Source organism: Chaetura pelagica, unplaced genomic scaffold (assembly GCF_000747805.2).
Source record: "Chaetura pelagica isolate M959 unplaced genomic scaffold, ChaPel_1.0 scaffold37, whole genome shotgun sequence".
NCBI classification, from domain to species: Eukaryota; Metazoa; Chordata; class Aves; order Apodiformes; family Apodidae; genus Chaetura; species Chaetura pelagica.
The window spans coordinates 6,573,406-6,590,778 of NW_009954567.1; the positions used below are offsets into that span (position 1 = coordinate 6,573,406).

Sequence of the window (17,373 nt, forward strand, 5' to 3'; positions counted from 1 at the left end):
GCGCTCCCTCCATCCCTCCCCGCATCCCTCCCGGCCCCTTCCTGCTGCCCTCCGCCACGTTATCAGCAGGTTGATTTCGGTCGCGCGGTGTGCGATTTGGCCTTCTTGTCCCCTCCTGCAAAGGTGCGCCTGGAAGAAGGCTTCTGCATGAGACCCAGCTGTGTCTCTGTGCAGGGAGCTGGTGTCTGTTTCGGCCTGCTAGCTCAGCAGCAAGCTAAGGGTGAGCGCTGCGCAAGCTGCCCTGCTTCTGGAAGTCTGAGGTGGTCTCTGTGCCTCGCCTGTAGAAACGGTCGTGGCAGCGTATTGTGAAAAATGTTACTTTTCGTTGTCATAGCATCATAGAATGTGTGGGGATGGCCCTTAAAGGGCATCTATTCCAACCCCCCTGCAGTGTGCAAGGGCCTTTTCAACTAGATTGGGTTCTTCGGAGCCCAGTGGAGCCTGATGTTGAATGTCTCCAGGCATGGGGTCTCCACACCTAGAGGCCCCCTTTAGCTTCTAGAAGGCCACTATAAGGCCCTCGCAAAGCCTTCTCATCTCCAGGCTGAACAACCCCATCTCCCTCAGCCTGTCTTCATGGCAGAGGTGCTCCAGCCCTCTGGTAATTTTTGTGGCCTTTCTCTGGACTTGCTCTAAGGTCCGTCTTGTGTTGATGGCTCCAGAACTGGACACAGTACACCAGGTAAGATTTTATAAGAGCAGAGCAGAGGGGCAGAATCATCTCCCTTGACCTGCTGGCCATGCTTGCTTCTATTGAAAGATGCAATTAGCCCTCTGGGCTCTAAGTGCACATGGTTTTCCCATGTCCAGTTTTTTCTCCACTAGTACTCCCATGTCCCTTTCCACAGGGCTGCTCTCTATCACATCATCCCCCAGCCTGTATTGATGGCAACGATTGTCCCTACCCAGGGACCCTGTACTTGGCCTTGTTGAACTGCAAGAGGCTCATCTGGGCCCACTTCTCTAGCTTGCCCAGGTCCCTCTGGATAACATCTTGTCCCTCTGGGGTGTTGACTACAGTGGTCAGGTTGGTGTCATCTGCAAACTTGCTGAGGGTGCCTTTGATCCCACTGTCTTATTTCATTGACGTAGATCTTAGGTAGTGCTGGTCCCAGTAGGGACTCCTGAGGGACACCACTTGTCACTCATCTCCATCTAGACATTGAACCATTGAGCGTTGCTTTCTGGATGTGACCATCCAGCCAATTCCTTATCCATTGTTGAACAATCTGCCCATAAAATCCGTATCTTTCCAACTTAGCAGGGTGTTGTGGGTGACTGTGTCATCTGCCTTTAGAAGTCCAGGTAGATTATATCCCCTTCTTTTCCCTTGTCCACTGGTGTAGCCACTCAGCTGTAGAAAGCCACTAGGTTGGTTGGGCAATCAGCTTCTGTTGTGTACTTCTGGCAGTCTGCATGGAGCCAGAAGCAAAAAAGCACTAGGTCTAAGTTTATGCAGCTTGTTTTCCAGTGCAGCATTTAAATGCATCCTAACCTGTACATTCTTCATATGGTAACATAGGTGTAGACATTTATTCACCCTTTCATGGAGTGCACGCAGACTGATCCTTAGCCAGGGTGTCTAGCTGCTTTGTAGTCCTACTCATGTTTGTTGTTTTTTGTGGTGTGTTTGTTGGTTTTTTGTTTTGTTTTGTTTTCATTTGCACAGGCGTAAGAATTGTACTTTGTCATACTGACGTTCTTCCCTCTCCCCCTACTTTTTACTGCAACTTTGGCAAAAATGAGGTGGTGGGAAAAAGTAATACAGCACAGACAAACAGAAGACACTCATAAAGAGGGTTATTCTCAGAGTGTATTTCAGAAACTTCCCCTCTGTCTCAAAAAGTCCTGCACATGCGTATTAACCATAGTGATTTGTCAAAGAAACTTCCAGAATGAAAAGAAATGTCATCCTTTATTAGTAGATGGTGTTGTTGCAGGAAGGTCTTTCTAGATAATACTCTTTCAAGCGATGTTTTTTTTTGTTACTAGAAACTCCAAGAGTTAATAATAATAAAGAATAGGAAGATACAACTGACATGACTTTTTTAGCAATTCTTTAAATTGTTTATATAAACAACCTAAAATATTTGTATAGTTTGGCTGATTCTAGAATACAGTTTCTACTTATCTCAGAGAGGGTGAGAGAGCAGATGACATGTACGTGCTCAGAACAAGATTTATTTAAAACAACACCAGCGTCTTAACTGTTTTAAAGGTTAAAGGCATATGCACAATCAGACTGTGGGGAAATTGGGATACTAGAATGGAATTTTGAAACAATAATGCAAAAGGTATCTTAACAATGAAATGTAGCACTAATAATCAAATCAATCATTAAAGGTATACCATTTAAATGCTAGCAACTTAAGTCTTATACCAGATCTAGAATATCAATTGCTGATTTAAAAAGATCCTGAAATCTTAAAACGTAAAACTGAATGATGAAGGATTGCTTAATGTCAAATTAACTAATGAAGACAATAAGAGAGTTTGTATCTCTCACCCTTGCATGGCCACAGCTGGGTGACCCTTTGTGCTGGTCCTTAATTCTCGAGAATCAATCTGTCTGGCAGGAGTCCCTGCTGGACAGAAGGTTCAGAAACCTCCTGGAGAAGTGTATGGGAGTCTCCCTGAGCAAAGGTGGGACCAGGCTTTCATACAATGAAGTGGATTGACTGCTGTCATTTAACTATTTAGCCGTACCTCCAAAATCTCTTATCAAAGAATGAAAGGAAAACAGTGGAAAAACCCAAGAAGGCCTTTTGCACACCAAGCAAACTCTTTTGTCTGTTTGTTCTTATTTTTTCTCCATTTCCAGCCTAGTTGTGGCTGGGCTGGATTCTGTGTGCTTCAACACTGGAGAGCAGCTGGTGAGATGAACGTCATTTTGTTCTCTGTACCTTTCCAGTTTGTGACCAGCTCAGAGCTTGCTAAGCCCTTTCCTTTCCCATGGAAATCTTTCCACTCCAGGACTGGGCCTGTAAAACTGAGAGACAAAAAGCAGTTGAATGGCAGAGGGAAACTGAGGCAGGCCTATTGAGAGATGGAGCGTTCTGCTCCTGTACTCTGAACATGTTTGTCTAGAAGTGAGTCAGAGTTAACTGGACAGTGCTGCATCTGATCTCTAAAGTGGAAATTGGAAATACTTATAGTTCACTCCTGATCTAAAGTCATCATACACATCTGACTTGATATTTAATCATCTTCATGTTAACCTCATTGCCAATTAATAAAACAATATTAAAAAATGGAAATAATGTTGAGAAGACACTTCGCAGCAAATATGAGGGATTTTGGTTTGTTTATCTTAGTGGTATGATTAGCAATTGCTCAGAGATTTGAAAAAATATCCTAAGTCTTGTCCAATCTGCAGGTAGAATTTTGATTATCCTCTTGCAGTCATAAAGAAGGAAGAACAAAGGTAATTGTTTCTGAAAGCTGTTTATTTTTTAAAAATGTTTCATTTCCTCTCCTTTTTCTTAGTTTCTAGAGACAGTGAAAGAAATAAAAATGCCTTTCTAGCTTGTGTCTTTCACTATATTAATAATCTTTTTGCAATACTGCATTTTAAAAAAAAGTATTTTTCTCTGCAGCTCCTGTTTCAGAGAAAATTAGTAACTAGCAGGCTCTTTGTGAGAGTTTACTTACCCACTTCCATAGAATCAGGGCTTATTTGATTTTAAAATTAGTTCAAAGTGTTGCTGAAGTGATGCTTTAAAAATTAATCATGCAGCTTGCTACACTGGAGTGCTTAGTGAAGTTATAAAGTCTGATGTCTTTGTGGCCTAGGGGGAGTCTTGGAGGTTTTATGCTTTGACAGAGGCAGATTACTAGAAAGATAAGGAAATAGATACTTATACTTTCATGTTTATGCCTCCTGGCCCAAGCTTAGGGTAGTTTGTTTTTTTTTCTTTTTCCCTGACTGAGGTAGGAGAGGTGACAGAAGTCAACTTACACTACACAGTAACTAGAGAGGTTTCTTGCATCAAGCAAAATGTAGTACTGGGACAATCATTATCAGTCATGTTTTTGTGAAGAGACACAAATTCACTACTTGTTAAGACTGGAAACTTACATGGAACTATTAGAGGTCAGACCTAGGCAGTGTCTAAAACTTGTGTTATTCCCAGTATCCAAATGCTTTTTTTTTTTGTACAAGTGCATACACTCACTTTAAGCATGTAAATACATATGTAAAGTGTGTATACTGTGTACCTTTAGAAGAGTAATGTGAAAAGCTCTTAGCCTTTCTCACTTGTTTCTGCGGTGACTGTTCTCTGCTACAGCCAAAAGCTCTGTAGCTTCACCATGCGCCTTTTTGCCCATCACCATCCCATTTAAAATCTCTCACTCCACGTTGAGATGCTGTACCTAGCCTTCAAAGAGACCATAATGGTAATTGTTACATATTATATTTTTATAACAAAGTGCAGAAGGCTTTTCCCTTTTTTATTGTGCTACATTTATGTCTGGGAAGGTCTCGTAAACCCCTGCAGTGCTATTTTCTTGCCTTCCTCAATACTGCCCTAACCCTTCCGCTGTTGCTTCCTGATCTTCCTCAGTGCTACATCAGGGAAGACAGGAAGCCCTGAAGGCAAAGCTAGCCTCTGGGGTAGCTTGTTTCTTTTTTCACCTGTTTATAAAGTAGCCTACGAGAATGTGTAGCTCTGTTGTTGCTAATCTCGCATCTTTCTTTTCTCTGCTAGATCCACACGGGTTTACAACACCAGATAATTTGGCCGTGCCAGCCCAGCTGTGTGCCGCTGGATGAGAAGCTCCTCCCAGAGCTACTTCAAGAGGCGGGATACGTTACTCACATGGTGGGGAAGTGGCATTTAGGGATGTACAGAAAAGAATGCCTTCCAACCCGCAGAGGATTTGATACTTACTTTGGTAATGGTCGGATTTAACATGGGCAAGAAATGCGGTGTTAAAAGCGATGAGAAACTGCCCAATCGTTCTAAGTACAGCAGGTTTATTTTTAGTGTACAAGTAAATCAACACCTGGGCATGCATGTTTCCAAAGTGTAACTGCTTAAAATAAGACAGCGCCTTAAATGCATGCTTGCAACTTACTGAAGAAAATATCATCGTTATTGAGTAGCTCCAAAGAAAAGCATTTGTCTTTTATGATCTGCATTTTATTTGGTTCTATAACAGAAGATTTTGCAGTGGCTAGTTTTTTCAAGTGTCTTTAATCTGAATGTTTTGTGTTACGTCAGACAGTAGACATTGCTTGCTCTGCAAATAACGTTATACTTCTAAGCTGAAATTTTAAAGAGAGAAAGAGATGTCATACAACATTGTGTTCATGCTTTGTGAATAGAGTAGCAATGGTTTTCCAGAGCTTGTGGCAAGGAAGATGATGTGAGAACCTCTATAAAGCAGTATGCAAAAGATCTGTGGCAGAAACTTGCCAGTTATGAAGTCAAATCTTCAGGTTAGAAAAATAATAACAGAATTAGGATTGTCCAATGGTGAGCATGTTACAAAGCAAGCTGCGGATACATGTTGTTTGTGGTTCCTCTTGCAGCAACTCGTGTCTCAGTATTGATTGGGCTTTTACTAGTTTTGCACAAGTGCTGCAGATGTTATGCAGATCAGGATGCCTGCAATCCATCTTATCCCACATGGTACTGAATGCAAAGTTTTCCATCTTTCTGGGGGTTTTTTAAAGACACTTTAATTGAATGCAGAATTTCGAAGCAGTTCACTGCCTTCAAAATAACCTTGATGGTACTTCTACAGCTGAGGAAGTGACATACAGAGAAAACTTATGCTGAAGTCTATGTTCCTCTTGTCTAACTGTAGGTACTTAAATGAAGAGCCTATCTGTGCTACATGCCCGTTATAGGCAGTGGTGATCCAGACTTTAGGTAGGAAGAACTGTTCCCTTAGACTTTTTTTCACTTTTAACTCTTCAGGAAGCTTGGAGCTGTAGTTTCACAACTAAATTATGCTTATATGTGGATTACAATGTAACAGCTCATTGCTTAGACATACATGCCTCTTCCCATCAGTCTGCAGGAGCTTGGCACAGATGATGTAGATAGGCTGGCTTTGCTTGTGAAATCTCTCCCTGGGACTGATTAGGCTCTTAACACTAGGGCTTTAACAACAGGCTGGCTCTGGGCATGGTCATCAACTGTCCAGTGTGACATTGTTTTTCAGAGAATGTAGCAGTTTAATATCCTATTGTGTTCATGTAATTAAACATTCCAGTAGGTGTTGATTGAAATTAAGGCACATTTGAATCTTTGGGAAACTTCATGTGATGTCACCCTTACTGGGCACTCAAAATGGAGGAATGCAGCTTGTGGCTCTGAGTACATGGATGTAGGCAGTCTGCCCACAAAACCTCTCCTTATACTTTGAAACAAAAGCCGTTTTTTCCTCCTAAAAATGTAGTAGATATTTATATTGTTTATGGAACAGAACTTAATTATTTCTGTGCATACTTTTTGCACAGGTAACTGTACTTGAAGCTGCTGAGCAAAAACTCAAGTGAAGGTCCTCGGTTTTAGTTTGGTTTGGCAGAACTTACAAACATCTTTCTCCAGATTTGTCTGTTCTTCTCAGGATATTGGGAAATAAATCTGAAATTTAATTTCCAACATAACAGCTACTGAGATTCCGAGAATTTTGAAGAAGTTTGTTTCTGATCAATAAAAAGCAAAGACATTCAATGCTTAATAGTGTAGTGCTTGATAGGGGCAAATCTGTACCTCCAGAATTTTTGCAGTTTGTTTTTTTTGGGTATCTTTAAATAACAATGCCTTTTTTTCACCAGCTGGTGTCAGCAGTGGATCAGAAGTAGCTTTACAGCTGCAATAAAAATTCAGACTTGGATGTTTTTGAGTTAAAAAAAATAATCACCAAACTTTCTAACACAGCGAGAAGTCTTATGTGAAAATAGAAATACACAAAATCATACAAGCCAAAAATCAGAGCAACACCTGAGTAGGTCACAATCATTGCTACCAGTGCACTGGTTTAGTGCTAGTTCGATAGATTTCGAATTCTGAATATAAAGTCATTGAACTGCCTTCAAAATGTGTGTTTTGAAATTACTACTTGCATTATCAAAAATAAGTCTGTGAAGTATTAAGTACTGATGCATTAAATACTTAGACATGTCACGGGTTGTCACTACAGATGGTCAGAGTGTTTCAGCTCAAAACTGCTAAATTTTTTACATTTATTTTTTACTTTTTTTTTTTTTTTTTTTCCACTCTGATAGGTCTGTTTGTAGGACACTATGTTGACCTGCTTATTTGACATCTTTTCCTTTTTTAGGCTATCTTCTGGGGAGTGAGGATTATTATTCTCATGACCGTTGTGTCCTCATCAAAGCAAAGAACATAACGCGTTGTGCTCTGGACTTTCGAGATGGAGAAGAAGTTGCAACCGAGTTTAAAAACATCTACTCTACTAATTTATTCACCGAAAGAGCTATAGATCTTATAGCCAATCATAAAACAGAGAAGGTACAGTCAGCAACTGTTCTTTAAAACCTTGGCACCAAAGAATATTTTAAAAAAGTTAATGTAATATGAAGACCTGCACATAGGTTGTAATTTGGGACTTTTCAGCAGGGTGCATAGAGCTAAATGTGAGAAGCAGTGCTAGTGAAACTTGCCTTGTCTGCTGTCAGAATCAGCTTTGGCTGCACAGCCCTGGCCTGCTACCTTTCTCCATTTCTTTTTAAATAATACAGATAATTAATTTATAGAAATTATGTAGCTGGGTCTTCTAGAAAGAGAATGGGAAGTTTAATGGGAGAAGTTTCATAGAAAGAAACGGTTAACAACTGTGTTATGAAGATACATCTTATGTTTTCCCACAGCTTTGCAGAAGTCCTTTATAGAAGTTTTATTAGTTTATGCTTAGGGATTAGAAGGGGACAATGTAGAAGAAATCAAAACACAGTGCTTGCAGCTTTTGATTAATCAGAGCTGCTTTTTGCTGCAGTAGCTTTTACATTTAGTAGTTTATGTACAACTAATTTCTACTCTACCCCTTTCACCCCAGCCCCTTTTTCTCTACCTTGCTTTTCAATCTGTCCATGAACCTCTTGAGGTCTCTGAAGAATACATGAAACCATATTCCTCCATTAAAGATGCCAAGAGACGCCATTATGCAGGGATGGTGGCTCTTATGGATGAAGCTGTAGGAAATCTTACGGATGCTCTTAAAAGATACGGTCTTTGGGACAACACAGTTCTTGTTTTCTCTACTGGTAAGTTAATGTAAATATTCGGCAGTAACTTTGATACAGTGTCTGGGAAGCTAACTGCAGAGACATCTAGCCTCTCTGCCCTCCTCCAAATGTTTTCTAAGAACAGAAACACAATGAAAGTGAAACGAGACTTCATATCAGAAGGAGCAGTTTCTCTCACCCCTTTTCTGGCTTTCTCAAGCACAATGAAAACAACTTTGAAGAGTTGTCTGTAGAAATGGGGAATACTCCTGTTGTAGTAAAAACAGCATTGTAAAAACTAAGGAGTGTGGTGAACCTGGAAACATCTTACTTGCCCCTGCAGTTCCTGAGTATCTGTCAGATCCCTACTGAGAGCTGCCTACCAGAACAATTTGTCCTGTATAAGTGGCTTCATCCTGGCTCGAACCAGAACATCTTGACTTAGAGATAGCAGTCTGATCAGTCTTCAAATTGCCACGTGTTGCATGAAGCACAAACAGCCAGACGCTGAGCAGTTTGAAGCCAAAAATCTTTATTTCCTTGACTTTCATGAAACATGTGTTTTTTCTCTTACTTGAAATATTTCCCCGGCACCTTACTGCCATGAAGCAAAAGTCTGTTAATAAAAAAGGCTTGATATGTGATGATACAGTCTAGGCTGCCAAATTACAAGCTAAGTTTTTGTATGTACTAGCACACAATCTGGTTTCTAGATTATTGGGATAATGCAAATAATGCATTACAAAGCAGTCTTCTTTGTTTCCAAATTCGAAATGAAACAGAACCTTTTTGAAATACAGCTGCTTGGCTGGGCTTCAGGAAAATAGTTGCCCTTGTTTGGTTGGGAGGGAGAAGTAGTCTCTCAATGCTTACAGTTGCTCTTTTGGCCAGGCTTTACGTATTAGGGCTGTTGAAATAGCAAATTTGTTTTCTATGAACACTTTAACAAACCCCAAAGCCAACAACAACAAAATCCCAAACCCCAATTTTTTATCAAAATGTAGTGATGTGTTTTGAGTTCAGCAGCTGCTTCCTATAGCACTTGGAATCCTGGAATTTCATTTTGAGTCCAAACCTGTTTGTCTTGTGGTGTTACATTTGTGTCCAGGTTTTGGCTCTAACAGGATTTGATAAGTCTTCTATGCCTGTTTCTATTTACGATGTTTTCATATTTAGAACTGAAAGTAAGCAAAGCCATATGGAAAATGGTACCAATTATTCTGTATGGAAAAAATCCAGTCTTTGCTGATGGGGTCTGGTTAGAGTTATTTCAGTAACATTTGTTCAGTCTGTTGTGGAATAAAGCTAAGGACATCTGAGCTGGAATTACAGGGTATGACTTAATTAAAAAGAAAGATTTAGCTTTTTTTTTTTTTTTTTTTTCCCCAAACAATGACAGTATACCTTGCTTTTTAACAGCAGTTATCTTGCAATCAATTACAGGTATGATTGAATAAGGTCAAACAGTCAGGAGAATCCAGTGTTTGCCCTGTCTAGTGGGACTTATCTTAACTGACAATTTAAACTTCTGGGAGTAGAAATTACTATGATTGAAATGCAGGGAAGTTGGGCCTAGATCAAGCAGGTGAGAGGGCAGTGATTCTTTTTTTCTGTGTTTTCTCTTCACTTCAAACTTTTCTTTACAGACATAAAACCCTTCATACATTAAAGACTCAGTTTCCAAGAAACAAATGTCAAAATCATTAAGCATTCTTTTTAAAAAAGAAAAAAAAAAAAGAACCATTGAATCGTTTTCTATATTATATTCATTGGTTTTGCAGTTGCTGTGTTTTAAAATTGGAGTTAGAAAGCAGTTGAAGAGAAACACAAGAGGGTCTGGAATTAAGCATCTCATTCAGAGACTTGTGCTATGAGATCCCTCTGTACAGCTTTCAATTCCTTTTTTAACTTGGAGTCTTAGTGTGCACAGGTATCTATAATATGGAGATATTCTTACAGTATGATATCACCTTCAGCTCTTGAGAGCCTGCCAGCTTGAGGAAGCTGTGCCCCTCTCCCTGCCCCAAGTGCTCTCCTGGAGCTGGGAGACCCTCCTGTTGCTTGGTACAGCAAGACAGACACGTTTTCCTCTACAATCAGGAATTCTCTCCAAGAAAGTTCTTCCCATGATGTGGGGTTAAGAATCAATTTAAGGGTTTAAATGTATACTGCAATGGAGAATCTACGGAAGCTTAAAATGTATCCGTAATTTTTATGAGCAATATCTGTGTCCCCTCAGCATAGTAGTTAAAGACACGGGATCATAAAAACATATTTTTTTATAAACCTGTTTGGTTTGATAACTAGTGTTGGAAACCTGTATATGAAAAAGAAGTGAAGACCTTACTTAATGGTAAATCTTACTCAAATGATTACTAGTTCTCATTTAGTTGAGGCCAAAATTCACACTTCAATGTTTGCATCTCTCACTGCTTCAAAGTTTCCCTCAAAAAAAAAAAATTAACAAGTGACCATTTGGTATTGTGTGCTATAGCAAGTAACATTGCAGCAAATATACAATCTTCCTATTGATTCCTTCACTGTAAAATGTCAACCCCAAAATTAGAGATCTCTTTTTAATGAATGCTCATTGAAATACTCTAGAACACGATATAATATTTGCTCCTGTGGTGGATTTCTTTTCATTAAACTCTTTGCTGTTTCTTCCTATTTGTATGTTATGGCTCAACCAGGATTGCCTTGCAAACATGCCAGGTGGCAAATGGAAGAACTGCACATTTTAAAAGGGCCTTGTAAATGTGTGGCAGAACTCCAGTTGATCTTTAAAATAGCCTGATGGAGACACTGGGCCAAAAATTAGGTAATCTGCTCATGAGCAATGTCCGACTCCAACAGTATATCATGTAAATCAGCATCTCTAGTGTCTTTTTGAACAGATACACAGGCTATTCATATAGGTAAATAAGGAAATGGGAAAGAAGAGCTATTTCAATGGTATGTAGTGTTATAATTCTGTATCAAGTAGTAGCTTGAAAAGTCTTGACTGGTGCAATATGAAATAAAATTTGCTTTTATGCAGTACCTTTTATACTGCAGATGCAAGTAAATCTACACTAATGACATCAGTGGTGAAAATGAAGTAATTGCTTGTTTAAGCAAAACAGATAAAAATGGATGCAGCCATGTCTTCGGTACTCGCAGCCATTAATCCATTTGAAATCCAAAAGTATTAGATGTATAATTTATTTTTCTTTTTTTAAAAACATAGGAGAATATAACTACAAACTTTCCTGAAGAGGGCCTTGATTTAATATAAAGAAAGGTCATAAAAAGCATTGAGTGATTCAGATTTACCTCAGTACTGTTAACACTGGCTTAGAGTCCAAGTTTTGCTTCAAATACGTACTGATGACTTGACGTAAGAAGTGAGGATTTGCTCTGAATAACAAGTGTTTATAGTTTCTGCAATATAGTACAAGTAATTTGGGTGGGAACGTGCCAGTATTAGAGCAAAGGAATCTGATCTCTAATTTCTGTATGAAAGCTACTATCCTTTGCTTTATGTAACTTTCAGGTGTTCAAAATACCAAATAATCTTGGAGAAAAAGTCCTGACTATCCTTTCTTCCAATGTATCTGTTAATTCCTAAATGTGGACTAATACTGTAGTGTCTTGTAGTTGCCATAAGAGGGCTTTTGAACAGTAAAATGTGAAAATGCATAAATCCTTTCCATAATGTAGCATGTGACAGTGATTACTGTTTTCACTCCAAAAGAGGGTCTTCTTATCATTTTCAGATTACGATTCATAAGAGCACACATCGTTTTGGACATACTTAAGGATGTTTATACAGTCTCTCTCTCACACCTCTAGAGTTTTTTCAGTCTTTTTTTTTTTCAGTCTTTTTTTTTTTTTTTTTCCCTTATTGCAGAGCATGTATTGTGGATTTGTCTCTTTATTTATGTTTGTTTCTTTGTTTTTACTTCCAGCTCTTACTCTAGTAGAAACCAGGAGTCTGACTTTCGATGGTTCCTTGAGAGCAGTTTTTTTATCTTCTCCCTGATGTCTTTGTTCTGAATAAACTCCAGCATGTTCCCTTTTGCTAGTTAGCGACCTCAGAGACGCTTTATTGGCAGGTTGTCCAAGCCAACTGAAAGACAAATTGATTAGAGCATTTATTCACTGACAGTGGTGTTAGAGGTGCTGATTTTGAAGGATGAGTTGTCAGACTTTTTTTAGTAATCTGCTCAGTTACAGGTCTGAAGACCTGTTCTAATTGGTCTTGTTAGGAGTTTCTGAGAAGTTCAGTGCATTGTCAGCACAAAAGATGCCCGTGCATCTTCTGCCTGACCATCTGCTGCTTCCTAAGAGGAAATAAGCACAGTGGCCTTAGCTGCAACCACCTTCAAACTCACTATCTGACTCCATGCATTCCCAAATACTACTTTTGTATTTCTTGATTATTTAAGCTAGCTATTATACTGGCAAAAGTTGCACTGGATCACTATGCTTGCACTGGTTGGAGTTGTTGCATGTCAATGTTAAACAATGACAAGTGCACGTGTCATTGGTGTTTTATGCTCCGTGATAGCTTTTATTCTTTTTTTTTTTTTTTAGGCTTTTCCTACATTAAAGTATGGGTGGCAAGAATAATTTTTTTTAAAATAAAATAATGTCTTCTATGCCATATAATGCAGATAAGAATAATAATGAGACATTTGGACTGTTTTGTAAGAATGTATTATCAAAGCTGAAAATGTTACCTTATGATGAAATTTAATTTCAAAATGAAAACTAAGATGATGTTGGTAGTCCACATAATGATTTTTTTTCTGCCCCTGCCTGCTGTTTTAAAATCCTGTGAAAACCCAGAATATTCGGAGGAAGTGTTTATTTATCTTCCCTTCCTTCTAGCATTAGCACCTCCCCATCCACCCTGCTTTTTCTGTGAAAAACCTAGTACTCCAAACTGGAGTTCCTGAACAGAAGGTGACTGTATGTCAACTTTATTTTTGGCTTTATGTTTAAAAAATCCAGCATAAATGGAATCTTGAATTTTTCTTCCAGATTTGAGCAAATGCCTGTGCTTAAATTGAAGTTAACTTGTAAATGAGACTCAGAAGTGAATTTTGTCCAAAATCTAAAGCTGGCCACTTTTCTGTGAGCTTTGACTTAAGCATACTAGTAGTTATAGTAGCAATTTTTTTATCAGACTAAGATTATTGCTGAAAACAACTCGTTTTGTGTGTTAACAATGTTTAATGATCTCCCAGAGCTCTCGAAGGGTTATATTAAACTTTATTCTCCATAATAGTGTTTAAGAAGCTGTTATTCTTTATGTCAGAATCTGCTACATCCAAATAGGTGGTCAGTCAGTCTCTGGGACAGTCCAAAGTTTTCTCAGCTGTGTCTCATTTAACTTGCTTATTGCAGACACATGAACAGTTTGTCAGGTTTTCTCCATTGTTTTTAGGTTAAAATTTCCCTCTGTGTTTCTCTTGTGTTTCGTGATGGTGAATGCTAGAGTAGGCCTGACACAGCAAGGTCTGTAACTACTGAGACCTGCTTAATTATTGAGACAGCTTACAACGAAAGCAGTCACATGAAAGTGTCTCTGCTAGGATTGCTCCTATCATGAAAGCTGTTCTGGGAGAAAATAAATAAATAGGGTGAAAAAAATACATTGTGCAATCAGCTTTTGTAGGGCTAAGTGTTTAACTATTGGAGTCATGTGTACATCAAATGAATTTTCCCATTAGATCAATTTTGCCTTTTTTTCTCCTTTTCAACTTTTGAAAACTCAGGCGAATAAAGAAATTTTTCTGGTGAGTTACAGAAAAAAACATAGAGGTTGATCTGAGCATAACTCACTAAAAGTTACTGTAAATGCTCAGTAAAGTTGCTCAGCAAATGGTGCTCTGATGCAGGAGAGATATTGTGTTTCTGTGATGGAAAATAAAAGCCCTATGAGTGTACTTAAAGCACAGGAATTACATTAGCAGAATTTTATAATAGAAGATGTGGTTTTCTGTTTCTATTGTCCCTCTAATGGAAAGACTTTAAGGAGTTCTTCTTCCACAACACACACAAATATCTGTATTAAGCACTGAGAATACAGCAGTGTGTCAGCACTCTGAGTGGCCTTTCTGCTGCTTATATTGAACCTTCAAGGTTTCTCTTTCCACTGAGAGTGTGCAGCATCCCACTGAAGTATACAACAGATGTTTTTCCAACTGATGTCAACCAAATGCTTTTGGCTAATTTCGTTGGAAGTATATGTTTCATGTTAACCATCAGAGGGGGTGTGCTTGCATTTCTGTCACACTTATAGCATGATTGAAAAATAGAGCAACAAATGGTCTTTCAGACGCAACATGGAGAAGCAGGGAAGAACTTGAGTTCAAACTAAGGGCAAAGTTATTCACTAATTCATGCTGCGAGTCTCTTATCCACAATGTAGATCTCTGCTCTGTATTCTGTACTTTTTTTTTTTTTTTTCCCCCTCAAATGAAGCCTCAGTGGGAGTTCCACACTTGGAACACGTACAGAATAAGCATTATTCATGCTGTGAAGATCAGAGGGGAGAAATTTTCTCCAAATGCGATCCTTTACCGCTATTATCGACAACACTCTTTGTTTAACTATGAGTCACAACCATGAGCTTAAATCACACAAAGGAAGGGCTCTGAAGTCCTGTCTGTGACCTAGACTTTCAGCAAGAATGTTAGAGGTCATAAATGAGATGCATTTACAGAGCTGTACATTGAAACCAACTGTTGCTTGCTTGTATTGTGTCTGGTGCTAGTAAGTGCTATTTAGTTCCCTTTCATAGATGCAGAATTCACCCAGAAAAAAATTTAAAAATAAAAAAAAATAAATCAAATCAACAGCTAGCTGCCTGTTTGTTTTGTTGGTATTGGCAACTGGTTGTAGTGTTACATCTAAACTTCTCTGTACAAGGTTATGCATGTAGAATTTTCTCCTGCTTATATCCATCACTTCATTTTTAAATAAGTACATATTAAATAGTATGTTGTGGTAGATCATGTCTGAGGGAGACAGCTGTGATAAATAGCTGTGAGGGTTTTAAACTGTTCTATCAGTGTTTCTTGTAGTTCTCCTTCTTTGCTTTTTACTACTATGAACTGCTAACTGCCTACGTAGTTTCAATAGTATTTAAAACAAAATCATATAAAGCCCAGTAATATATTATGGAAAAGAGATTTCTGCACTTCATGTAGCCCAAACTACTTGGGTTCACCTTTTCTGTCATCTCCCCATCAGAAATAGGCAACAGCAAGAAAAGTACAGGGATATGGATTTCATGCCTTTTGCTGTCTTTTGTTTATCACTGTCTGATGTTGTTTGGACGTTGCATGTTATTGCTTTTATTAATTTTTGGTTGCAAACTTCAGAAATTTGCTTTTTGAAATACCACAGAAAATGTGAATCATTTGGTTGACGTGCTGTTTTCAACAGCACTGAGACAGTAACATTGTTAAATTGGCTTCTTAAACTCTGTAAGTTACATATGAAATAATTTCACAGTTAACTTTTAATATACTTTCCAGTTCTGCTTCAGTTGGATGGACCCTCACACTGACCTCCATGTGGTTCTGATTAAGTATAAGAGCATGATTACTCATAAAGTACCAGCCCTGCAAAGGAGCACTGGATATAGAACATGTAACAAATGTTTACAGAATCAAACTATAGATAAATTGGATATGCCATCTAGTTTCTGCTGTATTTTCCTGTACTCATTACATCCATTTTTTATGTAGTTGTTGCAGATTAAAGGAACCTATATGGTCTTTAGTATTCAAAGTTGAATTGCATTTGCTTTTTAAAATGCAATAGTACAATATCAAAGAGAAAAAAAAATAAATCAGTATTGGAAAACAAAGGGGAGACAAAAGCAACATCTTCTGTCATTCAGTTTAGTGGTTTATACTGTTTTGGATCAGTGAGACAAAGGTAGTTGAAAATCTGTCCTCAATCCATCATCCTCTACAATTCATCTTGTGTTAAGGAAATTGTGTTGCCTGGCTGATGGTGGCACAGTGGTAGGATTGCTTTAGATGCTGCAAGATTCAGGATTGGAAGTGTGCTTCAGTTGTTGCTGTTTACAATTCATAAAGTCTCCTAATGCAGTATCAAAAGAAGTAAAGGGGAGAAAAGTCCTTATACCATCTGATATTGAGTTTCTTTTTATGTTTTCATCATTCTGAGCTCAGGTATTGCATCATAGAAATGCATCATAAACTTGAGGAGATGAAAGGAATTTGCTCATTCCTTATTTTACTAGGACCCAGTGGGGGTATGGATTTCTGTTAGATTTCCTGGTTGCCTGTCTCAGGTATTCACTTTCCATGGGAGACCATCTTCTAATTTAACACTGCAGGTGATTTCAACAAAGCTTAGGAAAACTTCAAGTAAATAAGCTTTTTCTTTTTTTTTTCTTCACAACTCTTCCTTGCATGACTTCAGTTTTTTTTTTCCTTGTCCTGTAGGTTGTTTTAGACTACCACCACAGATTTACAAATTTATTGTGTACTGTTAAATTACCAAGTACTATTCAAGGTACTAAATATTAAGATATAGCCAAATATATGCCATTTACTGATCACAGAATCACAGAATAATAGGGGTTGGAAGGGACCTCTGAAGATCATCTAGTCCAATCCCCCTGCTAGAGCAGGATCACCTACAGCAGATCACAGAGGAACACATCAAGACAGGTTTTGAATGTCTCCAGAGGAGATTCCACAGCCTCTCTGAACAGCCTGTTCCAGTGCTGTGTTACCCTCACAATGAAGATGTTTCTCCTCATGTTTACATTGAACTTCCTGTGTTCCAGTTTGTGACCATTGCCCCTTGTCCTGCCACTGGACACCACTTGGAAGGGTCCGGTCCCATCCTTCTGACACCAATCTTTACATATTTATAAGCATTTAGGAGATCCCCTCTCTGTCTCCTCTACTCCAGGCTAAATAGATCCAGGTCTCTCTCCCTTTCCTTGTATGGTAGACGCTCCAGTCCCATCACCATCTTACTGGCTCTGCACTGGACTTTTTCGAGTTCCTTGTCCTTCATGAACTGGGGAGCCCAGAGTTGGATGCAGTATTCCAGGTGTGGCCTCATCACAGTAGAGGGAGAAATGACCTCCCTCTTGCTGTGGGTGCACTCTGTGTCTTAGTCCAGTTAAT

At 38.7% G+C, this 17,373-nt stretch overlaps 1 protein-coding gene across 1 annotated transcript in view; it reads left to right on the plus strand.

Annotated features, from left to right (window-relative positions):
* The first annotated feature begins 652 nt into the window (after window positions 1–652).
* The window catches only part of ARSB (arylsulfatase B), a 64,443-nt gene continuing 47,722 nt past the window's right edge, over window positions 653–17,373 (plus strand). Inside the window, exons 1-4 of the mRNA XM_010005425.1 lie at window positions 653–682; window positions 4,710–4,896; window positions 7,300–7,490; window positions 8,035–8,242. Coding sequence (XP_010003727.1) covers window positions 653–682; window positions 4,710–4,896; window positions 7,300–7,490; window positions 8,035–8,242 — 616 coding nt within the window. The remainder of the gene's footprint in view (window positions 683–4,709; window positions 4,897–7,299; window positions 7,491–8,034; window positions 8,243–17,373) is intronic.